Source organism: Apis laboriosa, unplaced genomic scaffold, assembly GCF_014066325.1.
Source record: "Apis laboriosa isolate Shangri-la unplaced genomic scaffold, ASM1406632v1 scaffold40_cov151, whole genome shotgun sequence".
NCBI classification, from domain to species: Eukaryota; Metazoa; Arthropoda; class Insecta; order Hymenoptera; family Apidae; genus Apis; species Apis laboriosa.
In genome coordinates this window covers 4,175,716-4,202,721 of record NW_025223180.1, presented here as the reverse complement: position 1 = coordinate 4,202,721, position 27,006 = coordinate 4,175,716, and the positions used below count along the sequence as shown (strand labels likewise).

Genomic DNA, 27,006 nt, shown 5'->3' with positions numbered 1-27,006 from the left:
TTCGAGACGAGCAAGGTTTCCCGTCCCGATTTATTGTCGAGCACACGTTTCTGGATCAAAGCCTGGCTTGTTAGTTGGAGGAAAAGATCTTAGGTAGAGCAGAATCAGCTGTGAATTCAACGAATAACAAGGGTGGATAAGGAACGAACGTAACGTAACTCGACAATACAGTTACAGTTGCGCGACCACTCCAACTTTCATTTTAAAATTTTGTATCGTAACGAAGAATATGGAACGTGAAATATATCAGAAAATCTTGCGCATACTCGTACGTATTCTTACGTTTAGTTTATTTACGGAACAACGACGATTCAAAATGCGTATTCAAGGCCGTAAGACTACGAAACGAGGCAGAAATACGCACAAAATACTGAAATTTCCCGTATATATTCCCATTATGGTCCATAAAATTTCGAGCGAGCGAACGAGCGAGGAGAAAACGACGTCCCGAAGATATTTCAGAATCTTCGAAACCTGAGACTTCTCTGTTACATCTTCCTCTTTCTTTCTTCTTTTTTTTTTTTTTTCTTTTTTTTTTTCGATTCACGATTCACTTACTCTCGCAACTTCTCTCTCAACAAGAACATCTCGAGCATCCCCATCTCGAGGATCGATCGATAGTCGTAAAATAAATCAACGTTCGAATCTTGAGACACGAGTTCCATCAGGGGCAAAAGTAAAAGACAAAGGAGGAGTTTTCGAGAGTTTTCAAGAAGTCAATGCTCTTAGATGTTTACTAATCAATGTTGACTCGATATCTCTTCCAGAGGATCTTATTGTCAAACTTTCTTTACGCTTCCCACCGCGAAATCCGATTAACTCTCCTCCTCCTTTTTTTTTTTTTTTTTTTTGCTTTCCTTTTCAACTTCATTCTCCTATTCTTCTATTCAATTCTCCGTCTCATTGTCACGCAATGCGTAATTCCTTATTCTTCTTACGAAAGTAATCGGGGAAGGAAAGGTTTCTTTCAACCATTTTACGAAGAAGGATATAAGGACAAAGAGAGTGCCGAGAGACCAGGTAATTATGACCATTGTGTCACGAAAGAAATTAATCAGTTTTCAACTTCACCAACGAGGAGCGGGCTTTGTTTGTTGAAAATATTTTTTTTTTTTTTCCTTTGATCCAGAAGATAATTAGACGAATGGATGATAAAAGTTTAAGAAAAATCGATTCGATATTAATCTCGAAGAAAATTGATATTCCAATGAATATTATATCGAGAAGAAGATTAATGTAGATTAAAGATAGGATATATAAACGTAATATTCTATATTAGAAATTCTTTGTCAGATTTCACCCCTAAAAGTCTCTTCTTCGATACAATCACGTAAAAAGAAAGAATTATGCCAATCTTTATTACGTTGTTAACATGGAAACTCGTTACATGGTAGTTGTAAATCTTTGACGGATTTTCTGGGTACTTTTTCCCCCAACCAGAAAATATTGAAGCTCTTTCTTCTTTCGGCCCTTGGTAATAAAATATTCCGGCCATAGTTGAAGAATTGTCCACTCTTTCTCTTTTCTTCCCCCTTTTCATTAATTTATCGCTCGCGATAAAACGCATGGAAGAAAGGGCATATCTTCCTTCTTTTGTTATGGTAAGCCAGCTTTTATTAACGTCCAACTCCACTCGAATAAATTGTACAGCTTGTGCCAAAATTTGGGTATCGTACAAGGCCAAGAAGAAATTCATCGAACAAGAAACAACAAAGAAATTCGTTCTAGAAGAGCTTGATCGTATTCGACAATAGAGAAATTTCGAGATATCATTTGTATTATACAAAATATTATACATTACACGTGGATTGGAAATTCTTTATTGCTTCGAAACGATTTTTTTTTCTTTCTCTTTTTTTTTTTTTTTTTTTTACATCCGAATTGATAATTGCATAATAGAAAATCGCCACCAAAATTTTTCCCTAGATATTTTTCAATCGATCCACGTTTCAGTGTGTGTACGAAGCGAAGGGATAAAAAGAAGGGATGAGAAAAAAAGAAAGGGAGAAAATTTCGATTAACTTCACGCGTTGCGAGATATTTCAGGGAGGCGGGCATCGACGAAACTCTGATGGATGATTCCGAGCACGAGTCATTGTTATAATTGTTTTCTTTTAAAATTTTCGACAAAGTTCGTCGATCACAATTAAATTTCGAAATTTGATGAATTTATTTAATCGAAGAGAAATTAATTATTCAAATGTTCGGTCACATTTAAATTAACATTCATACGAAAAAAAAATAATAATAATAATAATAATTTCATCGCAACCGATTTGTTATCGATGAATTTCACGAAAATGGAAAATTTCAATGAAGAATTATGCGCATAATTTTGGATGAATTTCTGGTGTATTATTTGTATTTTGCATTTTTTTACATTTTACAGTTTTATATATCGAAATATATATATAATATAGGATAAAAAATATTCGTGTTTACATTCAATTTAACTCGGTTGAAAAAAAAATATATATATATATTCAACGATTTTTGTTTTCTGAGAATACACACGAGTATCTCTCGAAAGTAAAAAATTCCCTTTTTTCTATCAAGGAATAATAAAATCTAAACCGGACAGAAAGAAAAGACAGAGAAGAATTTCTTTTGGAAAATAATTTCAACGCATTGTATTTTTACAAACCCATCTCTCAAAAGATAAATTAAGAAATATCGCGTCTCATCTGTCCTTTTATCGCGCCTGTTCCCAAGACGGATTTCTCTTTATATCGTGCAACAAGGTGGATCGATGACGCAAACGAAAATGAAAAAAGATGAAAAAAACTAATGATATCGCGCAAGAGCAAGAGAGCACAAAGAAAAAGGAAAAAAGAAAAAAGGGGGAAAACGCGTTCTCTCGTGAATTCGAGATTTTTTCCGCGTCCAATAAACACGAAAGGGCTCACTCCCATCGACTTTTCAATGCGGCCAACTCTGCCGAAGAAATATCACGTGAATGACGCCATTTGAATAACCGTGTAATTGAACGTGCACGATCGGAACGATTTTTTTCAAATATTCGGACGGCGATCGAAGAGGGAAAAAGAAACGCGTTTCAACGAGCGCATTGAAACAACGAGAAAGTGTGCATGCATCCTCTTATCGCGTGTACACCCCGCGAATCGAAATTTCGTGGCGAGAACAGTGTCGAGTGCTGGACTCGAAATAAAACAGAGAATCGAGAAAAAATAAATTGAGAGACTCGAGGGTGGTGCGTTGTGAAAAAATTCCAGTTAAAATATTTACGGATAATCGATATCGCGATATTGGAAATGCAAGGGGCGCGAATTTTGAAACTTGCCCGAATAATGGAAAGAATAATTGATCGAGCTCATCGGATTGCCAGTCACGCCTTATTAAGGCCCCGTTTAGATATTCCGAATCGTTATTCCGTCTCTTCGAACGAGAACTCCTTCTTCCTTCGCTTATTGGGATCCGTGCCGTGGAATAAATCACCGGGACAATCGTCTGTATTTATTTTCGATATATCGTATACGAATTACAATCTCTTCCCTTTCCTTTCGCAAAAAATATTTTCTACAAAGACCATCGAAGAAAAAAAAGAAAGAAAGAAAGAAAGAAAGAAAGAAAGAAGGGGGAAAAATGGTTTGGAAACGACGCGTCGTCGTATTCATATCCATTTCGCGATATCGTACAGTTAATTACGACAAACGTGATCGCGATTTGCACACGAGGACCTCGACGATTCATCGATTATTCCTCCCGACACAAATGGCGTGGACGTGCCGGAAATAGTGGGAATTCTTCGGCCGAACTCGCACCATGAAATGAACCCCCTCCTCCCTTTCGCGCTCCATCAACGCTCCCTCCCGTTTCCGTGTCTCGTTTCGAGTGAAACGAACGAGAGGGAGATCGCCATCGCGAGAGAAACACGGCTGAAACACGCGGGACGTTTGCTGCTTACCGAGTTTCTAATCTCGAACTTGAACCGCCAAAGATCCCTCCCCCTCGCTCCGGTTACACAATCGAGACTGCAATTCCAAACTTCCCTTTATCGAGGAGGGCTTCGAGACCGACTTGCGCGATAAAGCGTTCGCGTGTACCGCCGAGGATTACGCGAGTCACCCCTTTCGTCTCCCGCCGTTGTTTCGCGGTTGAAACAATCCGTGCCGGGACGAGAAGGGAAAGGAAAGGAAGGGAGAAGAAAGGATCGGAGTCCCACGACGGCGTGGAACATCGCCATTCCGGGTATAAATTAATACAAAAGAGTGCGGGAAAGTAATCTTAAAAAATCTTGAAACTCGGCGAAAAGTCGTAAAGTCGCCGTATCCCTGCATATTTCACCTGTTAATTAACAGACAACTTTCCAGGACACGGAATTCGCGACGAGAATGCCTCTGGACCGCGCTTAAGCGAGGAGGAAGAAGACATTAAGGACATTAATTTAACCCTTTTATTATTCCCCGCACAAATTTTCCGAACCGTCGCGTTTATCCCGAAATATACGGAAAGCGGGTCACGTGACACGTCGTTGCAAACCGTCAACGTTGCAACTACGAGACGCGTTAAACTGGACGTGGCTGGCCGGACGCGATATAACGCGATACGATCCGAAAGTGGCGGCTCGCGTGATGCGACATCCGTGAATCGTAGCCCCGTAACAGGATGCGATACGTCTTAGCGGGATTCCCGTAAGCCGCTTTGTAACGACTCTCGAGAGAGAACAACTTCATCCTCCCCCGGCGAGATCAATTTTTCGTCTCTACGTCTTTGTAACGTCTTTGTGTCGCGGTTGTGGTACGATAATTTTAAACGCGCCGTTTCGACGTTCCTCGAACGATAAATTCGTCATTTGGTGAGATTCTGTTTGTTGCTTCTGTCTATTCACCAGTAGTTAATAGTATCGTCGAATGCTTCTTTGCAGTGATGAGTGAATTGTAGGGCGGTTACGCAAGTGTGTCTATAAGGGAGTAGATATCAGCACGACGCGTAATTGCAAGGAAACTATCAATTGACTGTTCACGATGAGACCCTCTTTCGAGTGAGGCTCGGAAAATTCCTTCTTTACAATTGGGAGGATCATAGTTTCCTCGATGAGGCGATAATAAATAATAATATCGCGGTCAGTTAAAGGAAGTTATTAAGAAAATTCCTCGAATTAGAATGATGGGTTGGTTGAGTCAGTGTCTGAATTCTTGGGATCGGATCCAGTTAGGCTGAAGTGATTAATCTCTTCTCAAAAATAGAAATTTTAACGTCATCCTTTGTTTACAAGCTTAGTGGAGATTGGCCATTGATACAATAATAGAAAAGGATTTCCATACGAGGAATTTCTTCGAATAACTTGTTTATAAATCTCGCAAGCGATAAAACTTTCTATTTACTTTCTACATTTATAGAAGTATGATGGCTATTAGAAATATTATATATAACTATTCTGTTAACAATTTGTTACGATTTTTAACTTTCTCTCGAGTGATATACGCGAAACAGGTAGGTTTGAGAATTGGTGCAACCAGAGGGGGCCGCCACCAAAGGAGAATATTAATCGAGAAAATTGCGCGAGTTCACGCGTGGAAAAATGTAAATGGAGCGCTTACATCACGGGTGTCTGGCGACGATAACGAACAACATCCGCATATACCGCATCGACCGCATAAACGGCGAATTCGGAGGCCTCCCTCCCTTTTGTTGCGACCGTTAACGTTGTTAATTAACAAACAGCAACACTGTTTACACCGCTATTTCCATTACAAAGCGATACGACTTCATAATGCAGGATCAGCCGGGCTCGTATTAACCCGCAAATGGCCCCAACCCCTAGGGTGGGGGTCCAACCGCCAAGAATTTCAAGTAGATTTACTAAACAACGAGAAAGACCCACCCCGTGTGCTGGTCAAGAATGAACTTTCCATAGTCGCGAAGGTTGTTTTTATTTCTTTAGGGGGAAAGGGGACGCCTCGTGGCGGAACGAAAATAAAAATACGACGAAATCCGGAGAGGGAGGGGGACGTGCGGCTAGCCAGCGTCGGATTGCGAGTGGAAAAAGGGTAGAGGACTTCGAGTAGGAGGTGCCACAAACCATCTAACTGTGTAGCTACTAAAGTGTTCTTCGAGTATCGATTTTCTTTTCTTTTTTTTTCTCTCTCTCTCTTTCTTTTGACAAAATTAAATCGAATAGATTCTAGAATTTCCAGAATCGATTAACGAAGAATTTCGATGTAATGAATGATTCAACGGAGACAAAATATGATTGATAAATAATTCATTCGAACCGATAGATACATTTATAATTATTCAATTATTAACATGAGCTTTTCGGAGATCGATGAATTATTATATACCGTTTTTATTACGTGAATTATAATTGTATTTCAAATCCGAAATTATCGGAACGAGTTAGTTAAATTTCCAATTTTGTATCGATAATAAATTATACCGGGATAACAACGACAAATAATCCAAGGAGGGGGATTCGAGAGCTCATCTTGCCAATTAGACGGGTAAATGTCGTCTGTCGGCTTTATTCGACTGCTGTACCCGAGGCATCGGATCAATGGAAAGAAAATTCTTGGGCGGAAGGGGGAATACGACGTTCACGTCTACTCGATCCACGCTCGAGGGCAATTGTTTCTTTTCCGCTCAGATTTCCACCGAACGTCCCTTCCTCCTCTTCCTTCTCCGTTTGCTCACGTGTACACGAATCCCGGAGAAACTGCCGGAGATCCGATTTTATTCCGAGGTAGGGGTGGAAAAACGCGCGTGGCAAACAGTTTCCGGTAAAACGTTAAACGCTCGCGTGTCGTCGAATTCGCGCGACACGTTTTGTAAATCACACGTGAGAGAGAGAGAGAGAGAGAGAGAGTGTCTGGTTCGTGGAATCGTGGATATAGGAATCGTGCAAATATTTAAACGTCGAATGTTCAATTCCATGCGGTATCTCGTTCCACACCCTTGTCGATCGTTGCAGATCGGCCAGAGAAACGTGACGTCTTAACGGAAGTGAAATGTGATTTCAGGGAGTATCGATTCGATCGCCGATGGATCATTGGACGTTCAATATATCGGAATCGCGAAACGAAGGAATATCGAGAAATTTCTATTTTTCACGCGGTTAAAAAAGAAAGATGTTCGAATGAGACATATTTCCAGAAATAAAACTATTTTTCATCTTCGTTCTCCAAGTATACTCGAAATTATTCGTTACCAAAGGTCGGTTGGTAACGAGAAACGTTGCAAAACGTTCATAGAAGAAACGATAACGAATAATTGCGCGCAACAGAAACAAAAACAACAACAACAACAACAACAACAATAACGACGACGACGACGACGACGAGCAAACACATTGCTCGTCACGGCTCGATAAACGTATAAACAGGGGGAGGGGAGGGGGTTAAACCACGGATGATTTCAAATAATTGGAATGGAAGAACGATAGAGCAGCAAGAGGAATCGGAAGAAAAAGTGGCGTTTAATTATTTTCTTGAATCGTATGGCCTCGCGGCGTTTCCACGCGGGGCACGGTATAATTGAAAAGCTGAAAACCGTAATTATCGCGGCGCGTAACTGCAACTCGCGTTCACACGTCACGTAATCGCATGAAAGGTAGGAAAGTTATGGCTGTTAAAGGCCACGCTTCCGCGATGCATCCGAACTAAAAGTCACCATCCTGTGACTGTGGCGACATTTTAACAAGAACTCGAGGCTCACGCGAGTCACGATTTAATCGAATAGCTTACACTTTCCAACACTTTCTCGTACCTCGCCTCGGTTTAATTCGTCGCGATATTTACACGGGGGCGTAATTTATCTTCCTTCCAGCTCCATAAACGAATTACGAAAAAGAAATATTTGTAACAAAAAGTTGCATTTTAAATCCCGCATTTGATTAATGCTTTTTTTTCTCTTTTCAACCCTTGTTGCAAATTGACGATGGAACAACAACAATCCAACAAAGAGTCAAATTGAGAAGAATTAATTTTTCTCGTGGAAGCATCGATAACTTTGCGCAATTTATCCTTAACTACTTAAACGTAAAAATTATCAAAAAATATGAGTCACGCCATTTTTGAAAAAAGAAAGAAACGTATAAATCCTGTAAAAATTAAATTCCCAAATCTTTTACAGATTTATTAATCTTTAACGATAGTTGTACGTAACTTTGATTTAAAGCATTTTTTTTCATTTCTACCTCGACTGAATCGAACAGAGATCGATTTCTTTCCACTCTCGTAATCCCCCCTCCCTCCTCTTCAACTATTCTCATAGTAAAATTTTCGCGAAAACATTTATCGTATCCGGCAACTGGGTGGAACAACGTTCAAGCCAGAGCTGTTCGCCCGGGTCGAGGTAAGCAGTCTGTTCAAACTTTGCTTATTAGCCGTACTCACAATCATCTAACGCGATAGTGGCATATTCAGAAGCAAGCAGGGCCGACGTTGTTCCGCGAGAAAATCGAATCTCCGCTGGAAGCTCGGTTATCCCTTGTGGCTGCACCTGAAAGCGTCTCAGACAATTTCCGGCAACGGTAGACTTCCTGTTACGCGCAACTCTCTCCTCTTAAAGCCTCCCTCCATTTTTATCCACTCACTCGCCCACTTATTTCCTTCCTTCCTTTCTTTTTCATCCTCTTTTCTTCTTTCTCTCTCTCTCTCTCTCTCTCTCTCTCTCTTTTATCTCTTTTTCTCCGCTTTAGTCCATCCAATCCGTATCGAGATATTCGCCGCTCTAGCCTTCGTGTCCATTCGAGGGAGTAAAAACAAANCGAGGAATAAAAAAAAAAAAAAAAAAAAAAAAAAAAGGAAGAAAGAAAACATTTCGCCATCGTGAAAAGCCTCTACATTATTCATCGTTCCGTCGTTACCTACTTTACTGCCATCTTGCTTCTTATCCCCTGATATCCCTATTCATGTCGACGAGAGCTTCGATAACGCGTTGTCGCGCGATTTTTTTTTTTTTCTTTTTTTCTATTTTGAATTAACGTGATGAGTTGTAAATAAGAATAGCGTTCTTATATATAGATTATGATATATTGGATCGAGTTAATTTGAATATAATGAATTATTCGAAGAAATTTCAACGATGAGAATAATAGTATATAGAAGAAATACAGAATTTATTGATTTTATTCATAAATTATGAAATATTTGGGATACTTGAATATCAATATCATATTTTATCGCGTGCACAAGAGACGAGCAAGCATGTCATCATTGCGGTTTAACCACCGATTCAACATCATTATGATTCGGCAGGTTTGTGGTTCTAATGATACAATGCTCACGAGAGTTGTTATTACGAGATGCGCTCCACAAATTAATTTATCGAATTGTACACACGAAATGACAACCTATCGTTAACAGAAAATTGACGATTATCATTTATTCAACATTCGACATAAATGCAAGCATTTTAAAAGATATCCACAAATATTTATACGCATCGCCCATTTTTAATAATAACCACACGCGTTGCGATGCACACGTTCCAATCGCGCGTTCTAACACGTTTTAATCGCGCATACATACATACATCTACTAGTCATCGTATAATCTTTCTTCCTATTTTACCACCGTAATCGTCAACGAAACGAAATTGAAAAGGAGCGTTGCAGAAGAGGACAAATGGTCGCGTTTGCTCGTCGCCGGTTTGCTCGCGCTGTTTGCACGCTTGCTAATGAGTATGCCGCCTAGTCGTCGCGTAATTACTCACGGGATTGGTCGTGGCCGTGTTTAATCGTTGCCCACAAATCGACGAGCTGTTAATCGAGAATAATATAAACGGTGGAGTAAATGTTCCAAAACCGTGTGTTCCGCGCCGATACACGGAATTACACGCGCAACCTCGAAACAACGGGATTATCCGCCCCTGTCGATAATTCTTTCCCACTGACCGATTTTCGCCCGATTTCGTCTCGCCTCGAATTTGTCTTCGATTACGATGTTCGATCTAATTAAGCCCCGTAGTACTCGAATATTTCCTTCCATTTCTTTTCTTTCTTTCTTTCTTTCTTTTTTTTTTATTACGCGTCCCCATTTTTCTCGTTTCCTCTCTCCCTTTCCTCGTTCCCTTTCTCTCGTCGTCCACGGATTGATCTATTCGTTCGAAGACGAATGGATTTGATTTTTTCGCGGCCAGAACATTGTGGAGGACTGTTATGTTTTAATTAAACCAGCTCGAAAACTAATTCTAACGATGGTGATAAAGCTGATCAGCGAAATTGCGTTTACGCGATCCCATTATAGGCCATTTTATAGGCCCGATTCTTTTCTGAAAATTCATCAATAATCTTCGCTACTGCGTTCCTATATTCGTTATAATCCATTGACACGCCATACAACTAGATAGTAATTTCGATTCCTTGAAACAATTAGACAATAAATCTTCAAACTTTCAGAAAGAATAAACGTAATATCACGAATGAATCTTATCTTAAAAATTTCCCGACCGGATAAATAGATAATCCAATTTTCTCCCCCCTTCCTCGTTACTTTTTATCTCTACTTATTTTTGGACGCTAGAAAACTCCAACTCCACGCTACAGCGCAAACAAATTTCATCGAAAAATCGATATCCACTATCCACTTCGATTTTCTATACCCCGTTGAACACGGTTAATTCAATTTCGACTCAACTACCCTTCCCTCCCCCACCTCTCGATCGGTATCCCCCCAAAGAAAGGAAGGAAAGAAGGAAGGAAGGAGAAAAAAAAAAGTAAAACAATATCGTATCGTGGCGGAAAGTTAACGAAGAAAGGCAATTTCGCGGGGGCGAAGACGACATTCTTGGGAACGCCACTATCGCGCGCAAGTTGAGGAGGATCCACAACGCGTTATCAACGGGTTCTAGCGTGCAACAACGGGGGAACGATGTTTTCCTTCCATTATGCTTAATTGGACGGTGGTACAGTTTCAAAGGGAAGGACAGTTCCGTGGCTAGCGAAATCGCCGTCAGCGTTGAGAAGTTGCGAATATATACCGAACTTCGGCCAACTATGCGAGCTTGCATAGTAGGAAAGAAAGAGGGGTTCAAAAGTTAGGAGGAAATTAGGAACGAGGCAGGGCTCGTTCTTAATTTCGCGTCGTTCGACTTTTTTCCGAGGAATTATTTTCGGATTGGCCGAGTACTTTAAAATTTGCGTTCGACGAGAAATATTTCGTGATCGTGATCCCGAGTAGTCCAGTTAACAGTTGGAGATTAATTCTTGCCTTAGCTGCGTGGTAAGTAGATAAATGGGGAGGAAGATGATGCCGGGAATACGCTTGTTTCACGATTATCGTGGCAATCGATCAAAAGTAAGAAGTACTTTTTTCTCCTTTTCGATGAAGAGGATTAAATTCTGGGAGGAAAGAGATTATAGTTTGATAAAGTTTCCCTAAACTCTCATCTATCTATCCAAGATTATTAATGATTTTTATAAAGTTTATAATTTACATTAGATGAATTTCTTACTTACAAAAGCCAGGCGAGACCGTCAACTTCATTCTCTTCGTCATATCAAAGTAAGCAATAAAAATGTTTATATCTTCGCGTACGAAGAAATGAAAATATTGGCTCGCCAAAGAGCGAACATTTCTCGCAACAGAAACTGGTCATATCGAGTACCCTCTATCATCGAACGAATAAAGATAATAAAATAAGTATTCGTACATCCAAAGATCGATCAAAAACTTCTCGCTATATCCAATCGCTATTACGATTTCTTTCCTTCCTTACACAGTTCTCGCGGTTATTGCATTATGTATCACGATCAGACGCACGTTAAAGTCCGGCCGCGAATAATCGAATCATGCGTCCCCGTCGCCGACCTTCCCTCATCCCCCTTCCCTTCCCCCTCCGCCGTTTTCCAACGGAAAAAGCAACGAGAGGAGAGCGCCAGCGAAGAAATAATTCCGGGATAGAGGCGAGCAGGGCCATAAAACTGTATTACGCGGAATCGCGAGGAGGGGGAGGAGGGGGACACGGGTCGGAACAAAGGCGCCGACACTCGGTCGTGTTTCTTCGTCATATCGTAAAAAACGCAGTAAAGGGAAGGGAAGCATCATCCGCGTTTTCTGCTTCTCGTCGAAACGAAAGGAGGGAGGGTTCGTTGGCCGAAACGAGCCGGTCGGATCGAACCGTGTCGAAACCGATTCCAACTCCTCCGCCAAATTCTCTATCAACCGTTCATATATATTTCTCGCCCCGCTATTTCGGGAACTCGGAAAGCAAAAATTCGTGACACGCGTGATAGGTGTTTTTTTCTGCCGGCGCGTACAATAATCGTCAAAGTTGGAAATTGAAAAGTAGAGGAAATTCCCGATCCGAGGGAAGTTGGTGGTAGCAGCTAAGAGAGATCGTGTCGAAGAATTCCTTGTAGTTTCGCGACGAGAAAGGGTGGATGATATCGACGACAGCTACGTCGCTCTATCGAATCTAATAAATTGGATCCACCTCGGTTACGCGAAGAGAGGGTTTAATGGAAAGGATTCTTGATAGGGCTGCTCTTTTACTCTCTTCGATCCACTCTGCGTCACGAAAGTTGTCGCTTATCTTGTCACGCGTATCGGTACGGTATCATTAAGTTTTCGTATCGCGAGCAGGAAAAAAGAAGTTGTTTGTCCTCTTACACGAGTAATATCCCCATGCGTCATTTACGACAGTGCATTAAAACGATATATCGGTCTGCTTCAACTCTTGTACACGGCCGGGTTTTTACAGACCGCGAATCGTTGTCGTGTCACCGACAAAAGAGAGATTTGTCAATGAGATTGCCCTCGGGACTGGTGCACGTGGAACGACGCCAAAATCTCGATCCATCGAGTAACAACGCGTGTACGCGTGATTTGTCCCGTTTACGGGTCAGCCAAAACGACTATGTATATATATGTATGTACACCCGCATGTGTGCGTGCAAGAGCTTAATAATTTGGCTTAATATATCGAAGGGCTTAATTCGATAATTAGTCAGGTGACGATCGGGCGACACGCGAAAATAATTATCGCTGCTCCGCGGCGGCGGATTTCTGCAACCGATTAATAACCGGCCGCCGACGTTTCCCCTTCCCAACGATTTCCAACCCACCATCCGCCATTGTGATAACAATTATTCCTAAGCCGTTCGATCGTATAATTACGTTCGTTTTCGCGATTGCCTCGAGCCGATCCGCGCTACGATACGATCAACGCCCAAGGAAATTAACCATATTTCCTTTCAATTAGTCACATTCGATTCATCATCGAATTCACGAACGTGTTTGGAACGGAAACGTTTACACGGAAACGGAGATTTTTCATCAAGGATAATTATAAATTGTTCGATATTGTTCACAATTATCCACGATCAATTCGACAATTCATATATATACGATAGGACAGAATGCGAGAATGGAAAAAATAGCTTTCCTTACGAAAAACTTGCGCGAGGAAAATATCCTGTAATTTTTTTAATTCGCCGTAAAGACGAGAAAGACGATATATATAGAAATATACGATAGGACAGAATACGAGAATGGAAAAAGTAGCCTTCCCTTTCGAAAAACTTGAACGAGGAAAATATCCTGTGATGTGATTTTTTTTAATAAAGACGAGAAAGACGATATATATAGAAATATACGATAGGATAGAATGCGAGAATAAAAAAAATAGCTTCAACTTTCCCTTACGAAAAACTTGCGCGAGGAAAATATCCTGTGATGTGATTTTTTTTAATTAATCGTAAAGACGAGAAAGACGATATATATATATATAGAAATATAGGATAGGACAATGCGAGAATAAAAAAAATAGCTTCAACCTTTCCTTACGAAAAATTAGCGCGGAAAATATCCTGTGATGTGATTTTTTTAATTCGCCGTAAAGAGGAGAAAGACGAGGGGAATAGAAAGGCCGACATGGGAGACCCGATGGTATCGACTCGGTGGGAGACAAGGGTGAACCGAGATAACATTGTTAAGAAACTTTTCTTGGCCAGGATACGCGACATTGACAAGAGGGGGACGCGAACTGACACGGGAAATCTGCAGCGAGGAAACGCAAGTTTATTTTCTCATGTCGGCGAAGGAAGAGGAGGAGGAGGAGGAACTTGGAAAATAGTTCTTGTAAAACGGAAACTCCGGCTCGGCCGGGGGAACGTAGGGAAAATTCTATGGAAGTTGGATTATCTTCATGGTGTTTCCCGTTTGGAAAGTCTTGGAAAGCGTACATGCTCTCCAACGCATAACCGTGCAACGCTTCCAAGTAGTGCAAAGTAGTTCCCTCGTAATTTACGAAACGAGGCATCTTATTAGTTATTATTCTTCCCGCGAAACTTTCCTCCCCTCTTTTCGAGGAGACACAGAGATTCGATTAGATCCGCGGTTTGACGACGTCCCACGAGCCACGCAAGAAGATACCCATTAAGAGTGGGTAATTACCGCGTTACCCGATTAAACTTCTACCGAAGGATCAAAGTAAGTCAAGAACTCGAGGTGTTTAACTCCTCGAGCCCGCGCATATTCGACTAACGGCGATAATGAAACCTCCAGTCTATTTTCCGCTTAACGATTATCGAATTTTCCTCGATGACTTCGCAAACACGATCATCTGTTAATTGGGAAGCCAAGTCTATTAATTACGATTAAGAGTAACGACAGCGGAACGAGTTTTTCTTGAACCACTTTCTCGTTAAGATAAATAAAAAAAAAAAAAATCAGGCGAATGATGATCGGTTTAATGGAGAGCCTTTCATACTTTATCACGCGAGCTCGTGATTCAACTCGTTTTTTCCTCCTTTTTTTTTTTGATTAAAAAACTCTGTTTTCCCGTTGTTATACATCACAACCGTTTATATTAGTTTCGACTAACCGTGATTGGCTGATGTATGTTTGATAGAGGTGGTCCTGCCTTGTTTTTGCCTATTGGTTTTTCGCTTTGCCTGTGTCGATGTCACTCGCGCCCGTGAAAAATATAACCGTGTATATACGTATATATCCAGAGAGCTCCAGAGATCCGATCGATGCCGCTCGAGTCAATATTCCACCGAATAACACTAATTTCCCCAAACCATCCGAGCCGTGTCCCATCTCTGATCCGTAATTCCCCAAATTAAACGTTGTGCGCCGTTGAAAACACGGCGATTAGAGGAGAGGAAATAGAATAATCATCGCGGTGGTTTATCCCGCGGTGGTTAAAATTGAGACCTCTCCCTCCCTTTGACGTTAAATGGACGAAGAGGGAGACCGGTTTGGAGGGTTGATGCGAGGGGAGAGAAGAAAAAACGGGGCCCGCACTCACCTCGCTTCGAAGCGTGGAAACTGTCCTGCGGTTTTATCTGCTCAATCTGGGCGCTGAGACGGGACTTGGGCAGGATATCCCGGTTGGCGTTGATCTTTTCCACGGCATAACGAAAGGCCACTTCTTGCTTGTCGTCCGACGGATGAAACAGCCCACCTGGGAAATCACGCATCCGTGTTAAAGCGTTACTTTTGACGGGAGCGAGGCGTGAATATTCCTTACTTTTTCCCTCGCGCGGGGATATCTTTTTCTTTCTCCTTTTTTTTTTCTTTCTTTTATTTCGATCTTACGCCACGCGGAGACCACCTTTGCTAAGAAAATAATGGAATCTAAAAGTTTACTCGTCTCGCGAGCATCTACGCGTATTAAATATTGACCAATTCTTTCGACCCTTTTCCTTCCTTTGCGAACGAGGAAAAGATTTTTTCCTCCACGGTGGACACTTGCTTTCGAGAGACTTACGTTCGAATGTTCGAATCGAATATATTTCTTAATAATTGAAATCGCGCGGATCGATAGGATTGTGAATTGTTTAAGGGTGATAATGAATTGTTTAAGGGTGGGTCGAAAACGCCGCAATCGTTCGGTATTCGAAGGAGGAAAGATACACTTTTTTCCGCGGAAAATGGGGCGAATTGCCAACGAGGGAGAATGGCCGCGTAATTCTCGTGACGTTAATATGCAATGAACGTAAAGAAGTAGATAAGGCAAAAGTAGGTCAGTAAAAAAAAAAGAAAGAAAGAAGAAAAAACAGGAAGATAAAATGAAAGAAGTAGAGGATAGGAAACTTGCGAAACTTCGAACCGTCCATATTTAAATCTTAAATAATTTTCAAAACGTTTTTCGTGTTTCAAGTAAAGTTGTTGAGTAAGAAGAAAACAAAATTTTGATTCTATTAATCGAGATAATACATAATCGTTATCCGAATCTTGGAAAAAAAGAAAAAAAGATTCTCGAGGAATAATTCAGGCGAAGCAAACGAACGAGAAGTCTCTCATCTCGTCTCATTCGATCCGATCGAATTCAAAGCGGAAAGGAATTGGCGCCATAAATTGATTTTAATCTCGCGCGCGTCATAAAGTAACTTGGCGAACATCTGCGCCAACCTGACTCCACAATTTATAGAATTCACGCGATAGATTTACGTCTCTCGTTAAGGATGGGCATCGATTAATTTCGAGAAGTATCCACCAATGTATCGGATCCCGATAAAGGGAGAAGAAAAAAATAAAAAATAAAAAATAAAAAAAAAGAAAGGAAAGACCGTAATAAAGACACTAGAAATCCGGATTACGGAGAGGAGGGATCATAAAAGGACTAAGAGCGAAACAAAGCGAAAGGAAACGTTAATCCTCCTCCGCGGCCATAAATCTCGGTCGATTTGGCACACCACTGAGTCGAGATAAACCTTCAGAATTCACCGTAAAATTTTACCCCTCCAATGGTTATCGTTACGTTTCTACGTTACGTTCTATATATCCTCCAGCCTCGTCTCCCGAAGAGTTTCCTCGGCGAGGAGCGTTTAATCGCGCGGAGATGGAGTTATGATCCGGCAGTTGATATTATCGATTAAAAAAAAAAAAAGAGAAGAAACGAGGCTGGTTAATTTATTTCGCGGGTCGATCGAGTGACGCCTTTCTTTTTCACCTATCTATCTATCTATCGCTTCGTCCAATTAATAAGACTTGAATATTCATTGATTGTTAATGAATTATCTCGTGTACGAATCCAACTCTCGAAACGAAAAAGGGAAAAAAAAAAAAGAGAAAACGTTAAATTAATATCGCGGACTCGTACGTTCGGTCAACGTATTCGTACGTGAAACGAGGTTTAATTACTCGCGCGAGGGATTCACCAACGAGCGGGGTAGAACGAATAGAGGCGGAACAAGAGTTTATGATTTTATTTGATAAAATGATTAAAGGTGCTTGGAAATTATTATATACGGTTAATGCGTAGATCCTCCGCTTTCTTCTCGATGATGACATTGATCGACGATAAATCGGTAATAAATAATTTCGCGAGTGATTTTAAAGAGAAAAATATCAAAATCGTACGTTTATTCCGAGGTATATATTTGTTAAAAGCTTATCAGCTTATTAATATTCTATTGTACCACGAACGATTATTTGTTAAAAGTTTGACAAGTAGTTGCGGAAAAGTGAAGTAGCGCGACGCGTGTTCCGCGATACAAAAACGATACAATAGCTGTTCAACGAGCATGAAAAGTCGCGCAACGTCGTTGAAACTGCGTTGTTAAGCTGTTGCTATCGTTTACACGAATCGCGAAAGGTGATTCTATCACTTGAACGACCACCTACCGACAAGCGGTACAACGTTGTTCGCATTCCCAGCATTCCAAGGAGAACGTTTCGCTTTGTCATCCCGGTTGCCTGACCGTGCACCGGTGTTACTACTTACGCGACGGCAACAGACACGCGTGCGGTATTTCGAGGAGAGGAGATATTACACGACGTGCCCATTAATCTTTCGTATCGTGAACAATATGCGAAAACAAATATTTACAAACAGCGAATAAATGTGATAATTCAACAAGATTTATCTCGTTCGCTGGAACGGGTTGATATTATTTAAATCCTATTAAGTCCTCGCCATTTTATCCTTCTTTTTTTTCTTTTCTTTTTTTTTTTTTTTTTTTTGCGGAAGCCTGTCCGGAGTTGAAGGGATAATATCTGCTTAACTTTTCCGACATGGCCCCCTCCAACCTAACTTTGACAAGGATTACGAGAGTTAAAGTCTACCAAGGATCTACCGAAGTAGCCTTCGTTTAATTTTTAAAAATTACCCTTGAATTTTTTCCCACAAGGATTAACTGTAATACGAGGCGGCGACGAGTGGAGAAATTCGATCGTGGTGAAATCTTTGATCGATCGAGATCTTCGTCTCTTGAAAAAACGTATCGATTTCAGAATTTCATTTCTCAGAATGGAAGGTGAGAAACGTGAGGCGCGGATATAAAATGGTGCACAGTTGAAAAGGGAGGAGGAGGAGGCATGGGAGCAAAGTGAAAAGAGAAAAGGTAAGAGAGAGAGAGAGAGAGAGAGAGAAAGGGAGCCTTTTAACTCGAGAAGGTAGAGACTGGAAAGATACTCACCTATCCTAATGATATCAGGAAGAGCCGCGGCGTGGGCGGCGAGGAGCGCCAGCAGGAGCCACCTCGCAGCCATTTCCGGTTCCGGTCCGCTCCACCGTCTCTCCCTCCGCCTGCGACGCCACCGCCACCGCCACCCCCCGCGCCCCCCGCGGGAGCCTGCGCCTCCTCCCTTCTGCCGTAGAGACTCACACCGCTGGAAAACAAGATGGGATGGCGAGTTCATTAAAATGCGCCGCGCAAACCTTCGCGTCCGGCCCTCGAATATATCCTCTGGCGAGGAAAAGAGGGCGGAAAAAGGAGGGGGGGACGCCTCTGTGCGACGATGACACCGTAACGACCGGCGTGCCACGGATTAGAGAAGTCGACGCCTGCCAACCGTTTCGACTCTTGTCGCCCAAACGACGAGGAAACGAGGGCAGCGGATAATCGGATAATAAGATGCGATTCGATGATAATAACGACGACGAAGGATCCGAGAGAAGTTTTTCCCCGCGAATTTTTCTTCTTCTTCTTCTCTCTCTCTCTCTCTCTCTCTCTCTCTCTCTCTCTCTCTCTCTCTCTCTCTCTCGTCCAAGTGACGCGATTGAGCGTTTGAGTTGGAGTCGAAATTTATCGTACGGTTGTTTTACGATACGAGCGTGAATGTCGATTCATCGAATTTCAAGCGGTCAGATAAATTGACAGGAAAAAGAAAAAATCGAATTCGAGGGGTAAACATCAGTTTTGAAAAATAATGATAAAAAATAACTGCGGGCCGATTTTTAAGCGTTTATAGAAACTCGAAACAGTTTAAAATACACGGATACGCAACGGTAATTGATTTACCTTTCCGATATTTGTACATATACAAATTCAATATTTCGCGTACGTGTTATTATTCCTCGTTCAATGGGAGGACAATAAATGAATAATTCGTTCGAATAAAAATTACGAGAACTCGATATTCGGGCAAATTTCGTAGAGGAATCATTTGTGGAGAAATCGTAAGACGGTGATGAGGAGGAGCATCCTTTTCATCGTCCTGTGCGACGACGACGACGACGACGACGACGACGACTATGTCGTTTTATAAAAGAAAAATGGAGGAAAAAAGAAATCGGTGTCACGCAACAGAAATCAGCCCAGACGCGACGATGTCGAAGAATAAGTAAGACAGCGTGGAATAAAACCGTTGGAAAATAAAAGCAACCGCTGGCGCGTTTTTTTCTAAGCTTCAGCCTCGAGGCTGTTTACGCTCGCGCAACCGCTGCAAACACACAACAATGTGTACAGGCGCGTATATGTATATGTCTCGACATCGAGCGTGGAAAAAGTATGGCATCGTGACGCAACACCCGAAGAAAATGGAACCCGTGAATGCTGAATACGACCGCGTTGAAATCTCACGTGGGCGCAGGAGGAAAAAATTTTTTCCCATTTTTTTTTCTTTTTTCTTTTTTCATTAATTTTGTCTCTATCTCCATCTCTATCCCCCTCTCTCCCTCTCTGTTTCCCTTCCTTTAATTCGATCCACGAGCGAAACTTCACGCGGACATTTTCCACGCGGTGATTTTTCCTGTTTGCGCAATCTACAATTTCCCGTTTCCCGGATCTCCCGTTTCGAAAAAAATAATAATTTTTCGCGACCGGTCCCTTCCAATCGCCGATCGGAAATCCTCGATACACGGAGAACGTGGCGCAAAAAATCATTCCACGATCTATAGCCCCGGTGATTGTAACGTGAAACAAGCGAACCGAAAAAAAAAAAAGAGAGAGAGAGAGATATAAGTCAAAGTCGCGGATTGGATTTTTTTCGGGTTTTTGTTTTTTCCTTTCTTTCTTTTTTTTTTTTTTTTTTTTTTNNNNTTTTTTTTTTTTTTTTTTTCGAGAACGAAAAAAATCCGGTGAATACGCGCACTATCGAGTTTGCCTCGAGTTGTTCGAATCTCTCCTGTGAACCGATACTATTTGCGTTCGCGTATCATCGCGTATGGGGGATCGCGAAATGGAATAACGCGACGAGTTTAACGCGTTCTTAAACGCTTACGATCGCTCGAACCAGCCCCCGATTTTGTTCCCATGGATGGAGTCTCGATCAAAATCTGACTCGATGAAAAATTTGAAACATTGAAAATTATACAAATATGTATGTGTACGGTATAGGTGTGCGCGCGTATGTGTGCGTGTACAGTATCTCGCGACCGAGATAACTCGGCAAATATTGACGGGCGGGATAAAACGGTGGAATCAAGCTCGAATAATTTCGCGATCCGTACGTACGTGTAAATAAAAAGTGGTATTGCGTCGACGGAGTAGACGGAGAGAATCCGTCGGTGTGGATCCTGGTAAAATTATGCCTTCCATTTAAATTTCTCGGGGCGGAGAAAAATTTATATCGCGGATTCTATACGGCGAGTGAACGAAAATATTCGGACGCTGAAGTATGGTTGACTTTGACGCTCTGTATATTTGTTACCTATGGAGGAAAATAAAGTTGAAAACCTTTTCGTTCCCCTCTTCTTTTTCCTTTTTTTCATCGTTCGATTCGATGATTCGTGACTCGAATGTTTTGAACGAAACGAAACTACGCGTCACCGTAAAATTTTTACAGGGAGAGAGAATTTACTCGGCCGTGTCCCCGCTCCAGGATCCAAGATCCAAGAAGAAGAAGTGTCTTAAAGTCTTAACCATATCTCGTCGTCGAGATGCCGAGTGATTTTCCACTTCCGCTAACTTATTCACCATCGTATCCCCTGCGAGGAATCGAATCGTAATCTTATTCCGAGTCGAAATTTTCCAATAAACACATAGGGCGCAAACACGTAAAATTGGAAGGTGAAAATTTAAAATTGCGCGGATTCCTTCTTACAACGAGGAAGTATTCGAGAGTATCGGAGAGAGGCCCAACACCTTCGAGACACCGCACGACCAACTTCCCTTCCCTTCCCCCCGGTCGGTAGCCAATTCTCTTTCTGCATAATTTATCATCCTCTCCCTTCGTTCCTCCCTTCCCACCCAACGGGAGAGAGACGTTTTCATCGTGAATGGAGTGGCTCTCGTTCAGACGAGATACACTCGTAAATTTTCGATGCGAACAACAACGACCAACGACCAATGATATATATATGTATATATATATATATATATACACATACGCACGCGTGGCAATCGGCCGTTGCGATGAATCGTTATCGTAAATTTGAAAATTACGATTCATCGAGGCTGACACCGCGCAAGATTCGAAGGGACGCTCGGATCGGCCGAGCTTTTTAAAGATCACGATGGACGGAAGGATGGAAATTTATGAGCTGGCGATATTTTTACGAGAGAGAGAGAGAGAGAAAGAGAGATATCAGAATACGAGGAAACGGTGATAAATAATTCACATGGTGGATTATTGAATTCAAGATTCAGAGATGCGAGTTTGTTTTATCGCGGGGTGAATAACCGACGTTTTATTTATCGGGACAAGATTGGAATTCAAGTTTGAAAGAATACGGGGAGGGGAGAGGGGGGAGAGAAGTTTGGATCGATCATTTCAACAGCTGCCTTTTTTTTTCGCGGAGGAAAAGTTTGAAGGACAACGATCGGGACAACTTCGAAGCGAAATTTCACCGAATTATTTTTGTCGAGGATCATCATTCTGTTTGGACAGACAGGGGTAAAAAAAAAAAAAAAAATAAAGTTGAAACATCGTATCTAGAGGATAGGATGAACGCGCGAGATGAAACTCCGGCACTGCGAATCATTGCTCGGCTGGATGATACTCGTGTTGATTTCACCAACGATGGTGCTCGACGATTCGCTCTAACTCGAGCTCGAAATGAAATTACACCCAGCATTGAAATCCCCGCGAGGAATCAGAGTGAAACGATTCTTGACTTTAATCCACGCGTAACGAACGAGCCAATTATCACCTAATTTCCCACGTCTCGTGACCCATTCCCTTTCCGCATAATTAATCGATCTTCCTCTGCGAATCACGGTGTGTTCTTCGTTCACCACCGTGTTTGCGGGCCAGGATGACGTGAGCGCATCCGTGAAATTTCCGATACACACCCACGATCCCACGATATCCCGTGTAATTCGGCTAGTATACCGTCAGGGACCGTCATCCCTCTGACACGCATTCCCCATTGATTTTCGTCGTTTCGCCGAGTTCCAAGCGATCCGTTCGTCCAAGCGGCCGCATCCAGACATTTGCTCGGGCAAATAGCAAACGGTATGCACAAATGCGCTTCAACATGCGCTAGAAACATCTTATTAGATGTTGGTGAAGTGGTCGTGGAGAGGGGGAATGTTTCGTTTCGAGAAGGAAGGATAACGAAGTCGTTCGAAGATGCGGATCGAATTCTGAATGAATTTCCTTTCCCTTTGTCCCACACGGATCCTCCTCCTCCTCCTCCTCCTCCTTCCTTGGCGAGTAAAAATTTTTATGCAAACACGGATCGTTCCTCGTTTTCTCGTCCCTTCGTTTCTTTCTTTCCGCCTCCGTGGTCCTTGGCTACTTCTGTCTATCTATCGTCATCGCCCGGCCATCTTGATAACGAGGTTTACGTCTCGACGCTTTTCTCCGTCACGAGATGATAAACTCGACGGGGAGGGGAGAAAGAAAGGGGACGGGAGAGTAGCCACTCTCGTGCCACGCCTCGATGGACCTCGATATCGATGAGTTATTTTTCGAGGCGGCTCGAGTTCGATGAACTTTGTCGGCAACTACTCGCCGATCAGGACGAGTTGATTAAAACGAAGGGCAACTTTCCGGTTTTTCAAGATTGGGCGGAAAGTTGGGAGGAAGTTTTTCGAGCTGGAATTCGATTATCGAGTTTGGACTTGGATCGGTGGTGAAGGTAACCGAGTTAGGAAAAAAAAAAGAAAAAAAAATTAATGCGAATCAAAATGCGGGGACGAGAACTACGTACGTACGCCCGAGTCTTGCGCCGGTGGTACGTTCTCCTCTTTCCCATTCGAGTTTCCTTCCTCCATTCCTTTCCTTTCGTTTATTTTGATTTAACGATTTTCCCCCTCCCATTTTTTTGGAACAATCTAATTTGCACAGAACAAAGATATTCTCTGCGCATTCGTAGCGAGCAAAGAAGTGGCCGCTATGCAAACTCCTTTTTCCTCCCCTCGAAGGCATCGCTATCCTTGGCAAGGATTTCCTCGCCCCCCTTCCCCCTCCATTCTCGTTTGCATCTCAACCATCCATGATTTCTCCACCAACTTCCTCCTCCTCGTGGAGAGTTACTCGCGTAGAGAATAGAAATAGCACTCCGCTCCAGCATGGCGTCGAGAAAAATCCTGAAATTCGATCCTGTTACTATCTGCTATCGAATATTCGATACATTTATCCTAAATAATTCTTTAACGCGGCTTTCAATCGTTATCTGTCGAAACCATCGTCGGGATTAAACGAAAAAGAAGATAAACAAAAGAAAAAGAAAATCAAATCAAAATTTCCTGATATTACGATTTTATAGAAATGCGTACAGGTGATACAGGTATATATATATATACGTGCTTTATTTAACATGGCCGTTGTTGCGGTCTTCCAAACTTTATGCTTCCGTTCAAACGGTGCAAAATAATTACTCGGATCAACGAGTCCACCGACCGACGGCTCACAGATTTTCGTTCGCGCAACACTGTTAAATGGAGCGAGGATTTGCTCGATTTTGAACAGTTCATTCCCTTAATCCTTTATCCGTTTGCCAACAAACTGTACGGAAAGACGACCACGAATTCACAATGGATTCGTTATCCTAGAAGGATCATCGCGCTTCTGATCATCTTGATAAATCCAATTCTCTCTCTCTCTCTCTCCTCTGTAATTGACTCTCCCTTTATTTTCCTTACTTTTATCTCGATCACACGCACGAGTCGAGGAAGATTATTTCCACGAAGTAGCGAGTTTCGTGCTATAATTTACGTAACGGCGGTGCGAGTCTCGATTCATCAAAACGGGGAGGAAGATCGAAGGGATACGTATAAAGTCAAAAGTCAGTGGTACGGAACAGTCGACGATTTACGAGTGGTATAAGCAGGCCTGATGGACCGCGGGGGATACAGAGTTGAAACGAAATTCACGTCTTGTATCGATTGTCTAGCGATCGTGCATTCTGCAGAGATTGTGCACGCGGACTTCCGCCAACAAAGCGCCCGATAACCCGTCACTGACACATATTTTATTCCATGCCCGATTGTTCGATCCGGCAAGGAAGGAAATTCCTACGGATATTTCGCGAAATTCAGTTCTTTCAGTTCCCGGGACAAACTGGACGTTATAATATGAATGAGAAATGAAAATCCTGGTATACGAACAGCGAGCGAGCCATTGTCCATTTTCCTATATCAATTTAACCGTTCGTTTAATCATTTGTTATAACGTGGAGAGGTATTAATATACGGAGGTGTACATCGTGAATAGAAATTGAACGCAGCAAGGAGAATGAAATATTTTCTCTCTCTCTCTCTCTTTCTTTTTGTTTTTCATTCGCAGGGGAGCGATTTTTAAATTTAAATTTACGCGGAAAAATTTTGGAGATGGTATTTTCTTGAAATAAGGAATTTTTCTTGTTTATGTTGATTAATCACTTTCGACGATTAAAAATTAATGGATAGAGTAATCAAAATTTGTTTGGAGGTAATATGAAAAAAGAAAGTGATCAATTTAGAAAATATATTTAATACTTAAGACTTTTGATGAATTTACTCGATATTTCTTCCGAACGTTAAAAATTTTCTTACGTCTATTATTATTTTTTTTTAATAAAATAACTCTTACTCAGATTCGATTTTCTTACGCAGATTCGAATCACTTTCGAATCTTTTACAAGATTCGTATCAAGAGATTCGTATCAAGAGCAAGATATTCGCAAAATCGAATAAAAAGAGAATGTAACCGAGTCGATTTTCTGAATAACTCACGAGACCTCGACTGAGTGATGAAGGGGAAGGAAGGAACTTTTGGAGGAATTTTTATATCAACGAATAGTTCGACATCTTGCGCGTTGAATCAGCGAGCAGTGGCGAGAAACCTTGTAAAATTGAAGGTACAACGTACGTCGATGACGGCTCGTAAAACCTCGATGTATACAGTTTAGGCGTGTACGGACGCAGGGCGTCCCCTATGTGTTCGTGTTCACCATTGCAGGTGAAAGCACGAAACTCGGCTATCACGTACCACCAACCAACCTGCACCAAGTTTATCCCGAAAAAGCGAAGATCGGTATGGAGAACGGTATGCTCGGACTTTTAATACCGAAACATCGAAAATATAAAAATTTTAAATTTTAACATCTCGCGAAATCTAAATTTTAGAAAAAAGAAAATGTGTGAAACACGCAGCACCGAGTCCCTCGTCCATTTCTAAAAGTATATATTTCTTTCACTTTTCACGAATTCTTGTACAAACATCCGTTTTAACATTCCTTGTATTTCTTTACAATATTCTTAGAAAATTTTACATTTTCTCCACGTTTTCCTTCCTTGTTATCATTTGTTATCAAAATACAAATGAATTGTACCAAAAAAAAAAAAAAAAAAAAAAAAAAGAAAATCTACGTGCATTTCATTTATTCTCCGACAACACTTTATTAACCGCCCTAACCAAATTTCTTGGAACGACAACGAGGCAGCGGATACGAAACGAGGGCGTCTCCAGGAAAAGGGCGTCAAAACCGTATAACGGGGAGGGGAATTCAATTTTTCCACGACTTGTTCGGCAACGCGTCGCAAGTTGCGCCACTAACCACTGCCGCATAAGTCTGTCGCATACGTGTCTCGACTGTTTCCTACACGTTATAAAATCCTCCGTCACCCTCCGATAGTACAGAGAAAATTCTCTATAACGAGTATGGCGCTCGAATAAAGGTAAAAAAAAATAAAAAAGATTGAATTAAATAAATTCATCGGCGAATTTAATCAAAGGCAAAATGCTCAATGCCCCTTCTAACGAAGTTCATCGACCTGGCTTTTTTTTTTTATTTCCCTTCTCCCCAAAGAGTTTAACAATCGATCTATCCTTAATTTTTAAATCGACGAAGTAATCTCTCCAAAAGTGATGAAATATTTCGTTCGAACGAAATATAACGAACCAATTCGATCGCGTTAAATTTCGCGTTAATTAAATTAGATCAAAAACGATTTCGAAAAAAAAAAAAAGAAAAATCACTCGCGACGAACGTTTCCTCCGGATTAATATGTTAAAAAGGGAAAAAGAAAAGGAAAAAAAAAGAAGGAACAAATACACGTGAATGAAACGTGTATTGGATAACAACCGGTAGAATCCGGTTGCATGCACGTTTCTCGTTCATTCGTCGTTACGAGATCGATGTGTGACGTCACGAGTGAAGTAACAGTCACTAATTGGACGCGAGCGTTTTCACGAGTACGAGTATGGATATGGGTGCGTTCGTTACGTCGATTGAACAACGACCGAAAATAATCTAAGGACGAGGAAATTTGTCATGGGTGACGCCACCTAAATACGTGCTTCCCCTTTATTGGCCGGAAAAATGGATTGCGCCGCGATAACAGTTCCGCGATTTTGCGCTAGGCTGTCGATAAAACGATTTGTCGCTCGGGAATCACAAGATAAAACACGTCAACCGTGTTCGGGGAAAGCGATGTTAATTTTTCAAAAAAAAAAAAAAAAAAAAAAAAAAAAAAAAAAAAAAAAAAAAAAAAAAAAAAAA

At 41.6% G+C, this 27,006-nt stretch overlaps 1 protein-coding gene across 11 annotated transcripts in view; it reads right to left on the bottom strand.

Moving 5' to 3' along the window:
- Positions 1-27,006, bottom strand: part of LOC122715815 (glutamate receptor ionotropic, kainate 2-like) — a 235,081-nt gene that overhangs the window by 150,731 nt on the left and 57,344 nt on the right. For all 11 annotated transcript variants that reach the window (XR_006346909.1, XM_043938291.1, XM_043938296.1 and 8 more), the window contains exons 2-3: positions 18,332-18,524; positions 15,217-15,372 (exon numbers count right to left, since the gene is read on the bottom strand). Coding sequence is in view for 10 of the 11 variants with exons in the window: in XM_043938291.1 (XP_043794226.1) it covers positions 15,217-15,372; positions 18,332-18,404 (229 nt within the window). In the remaining variant the exon portion in view is untranslated. The remainder of the gene's footprint in view (positions 1-15,216; positions 15,373-18,331; positions 18,525-27,006) is intronic.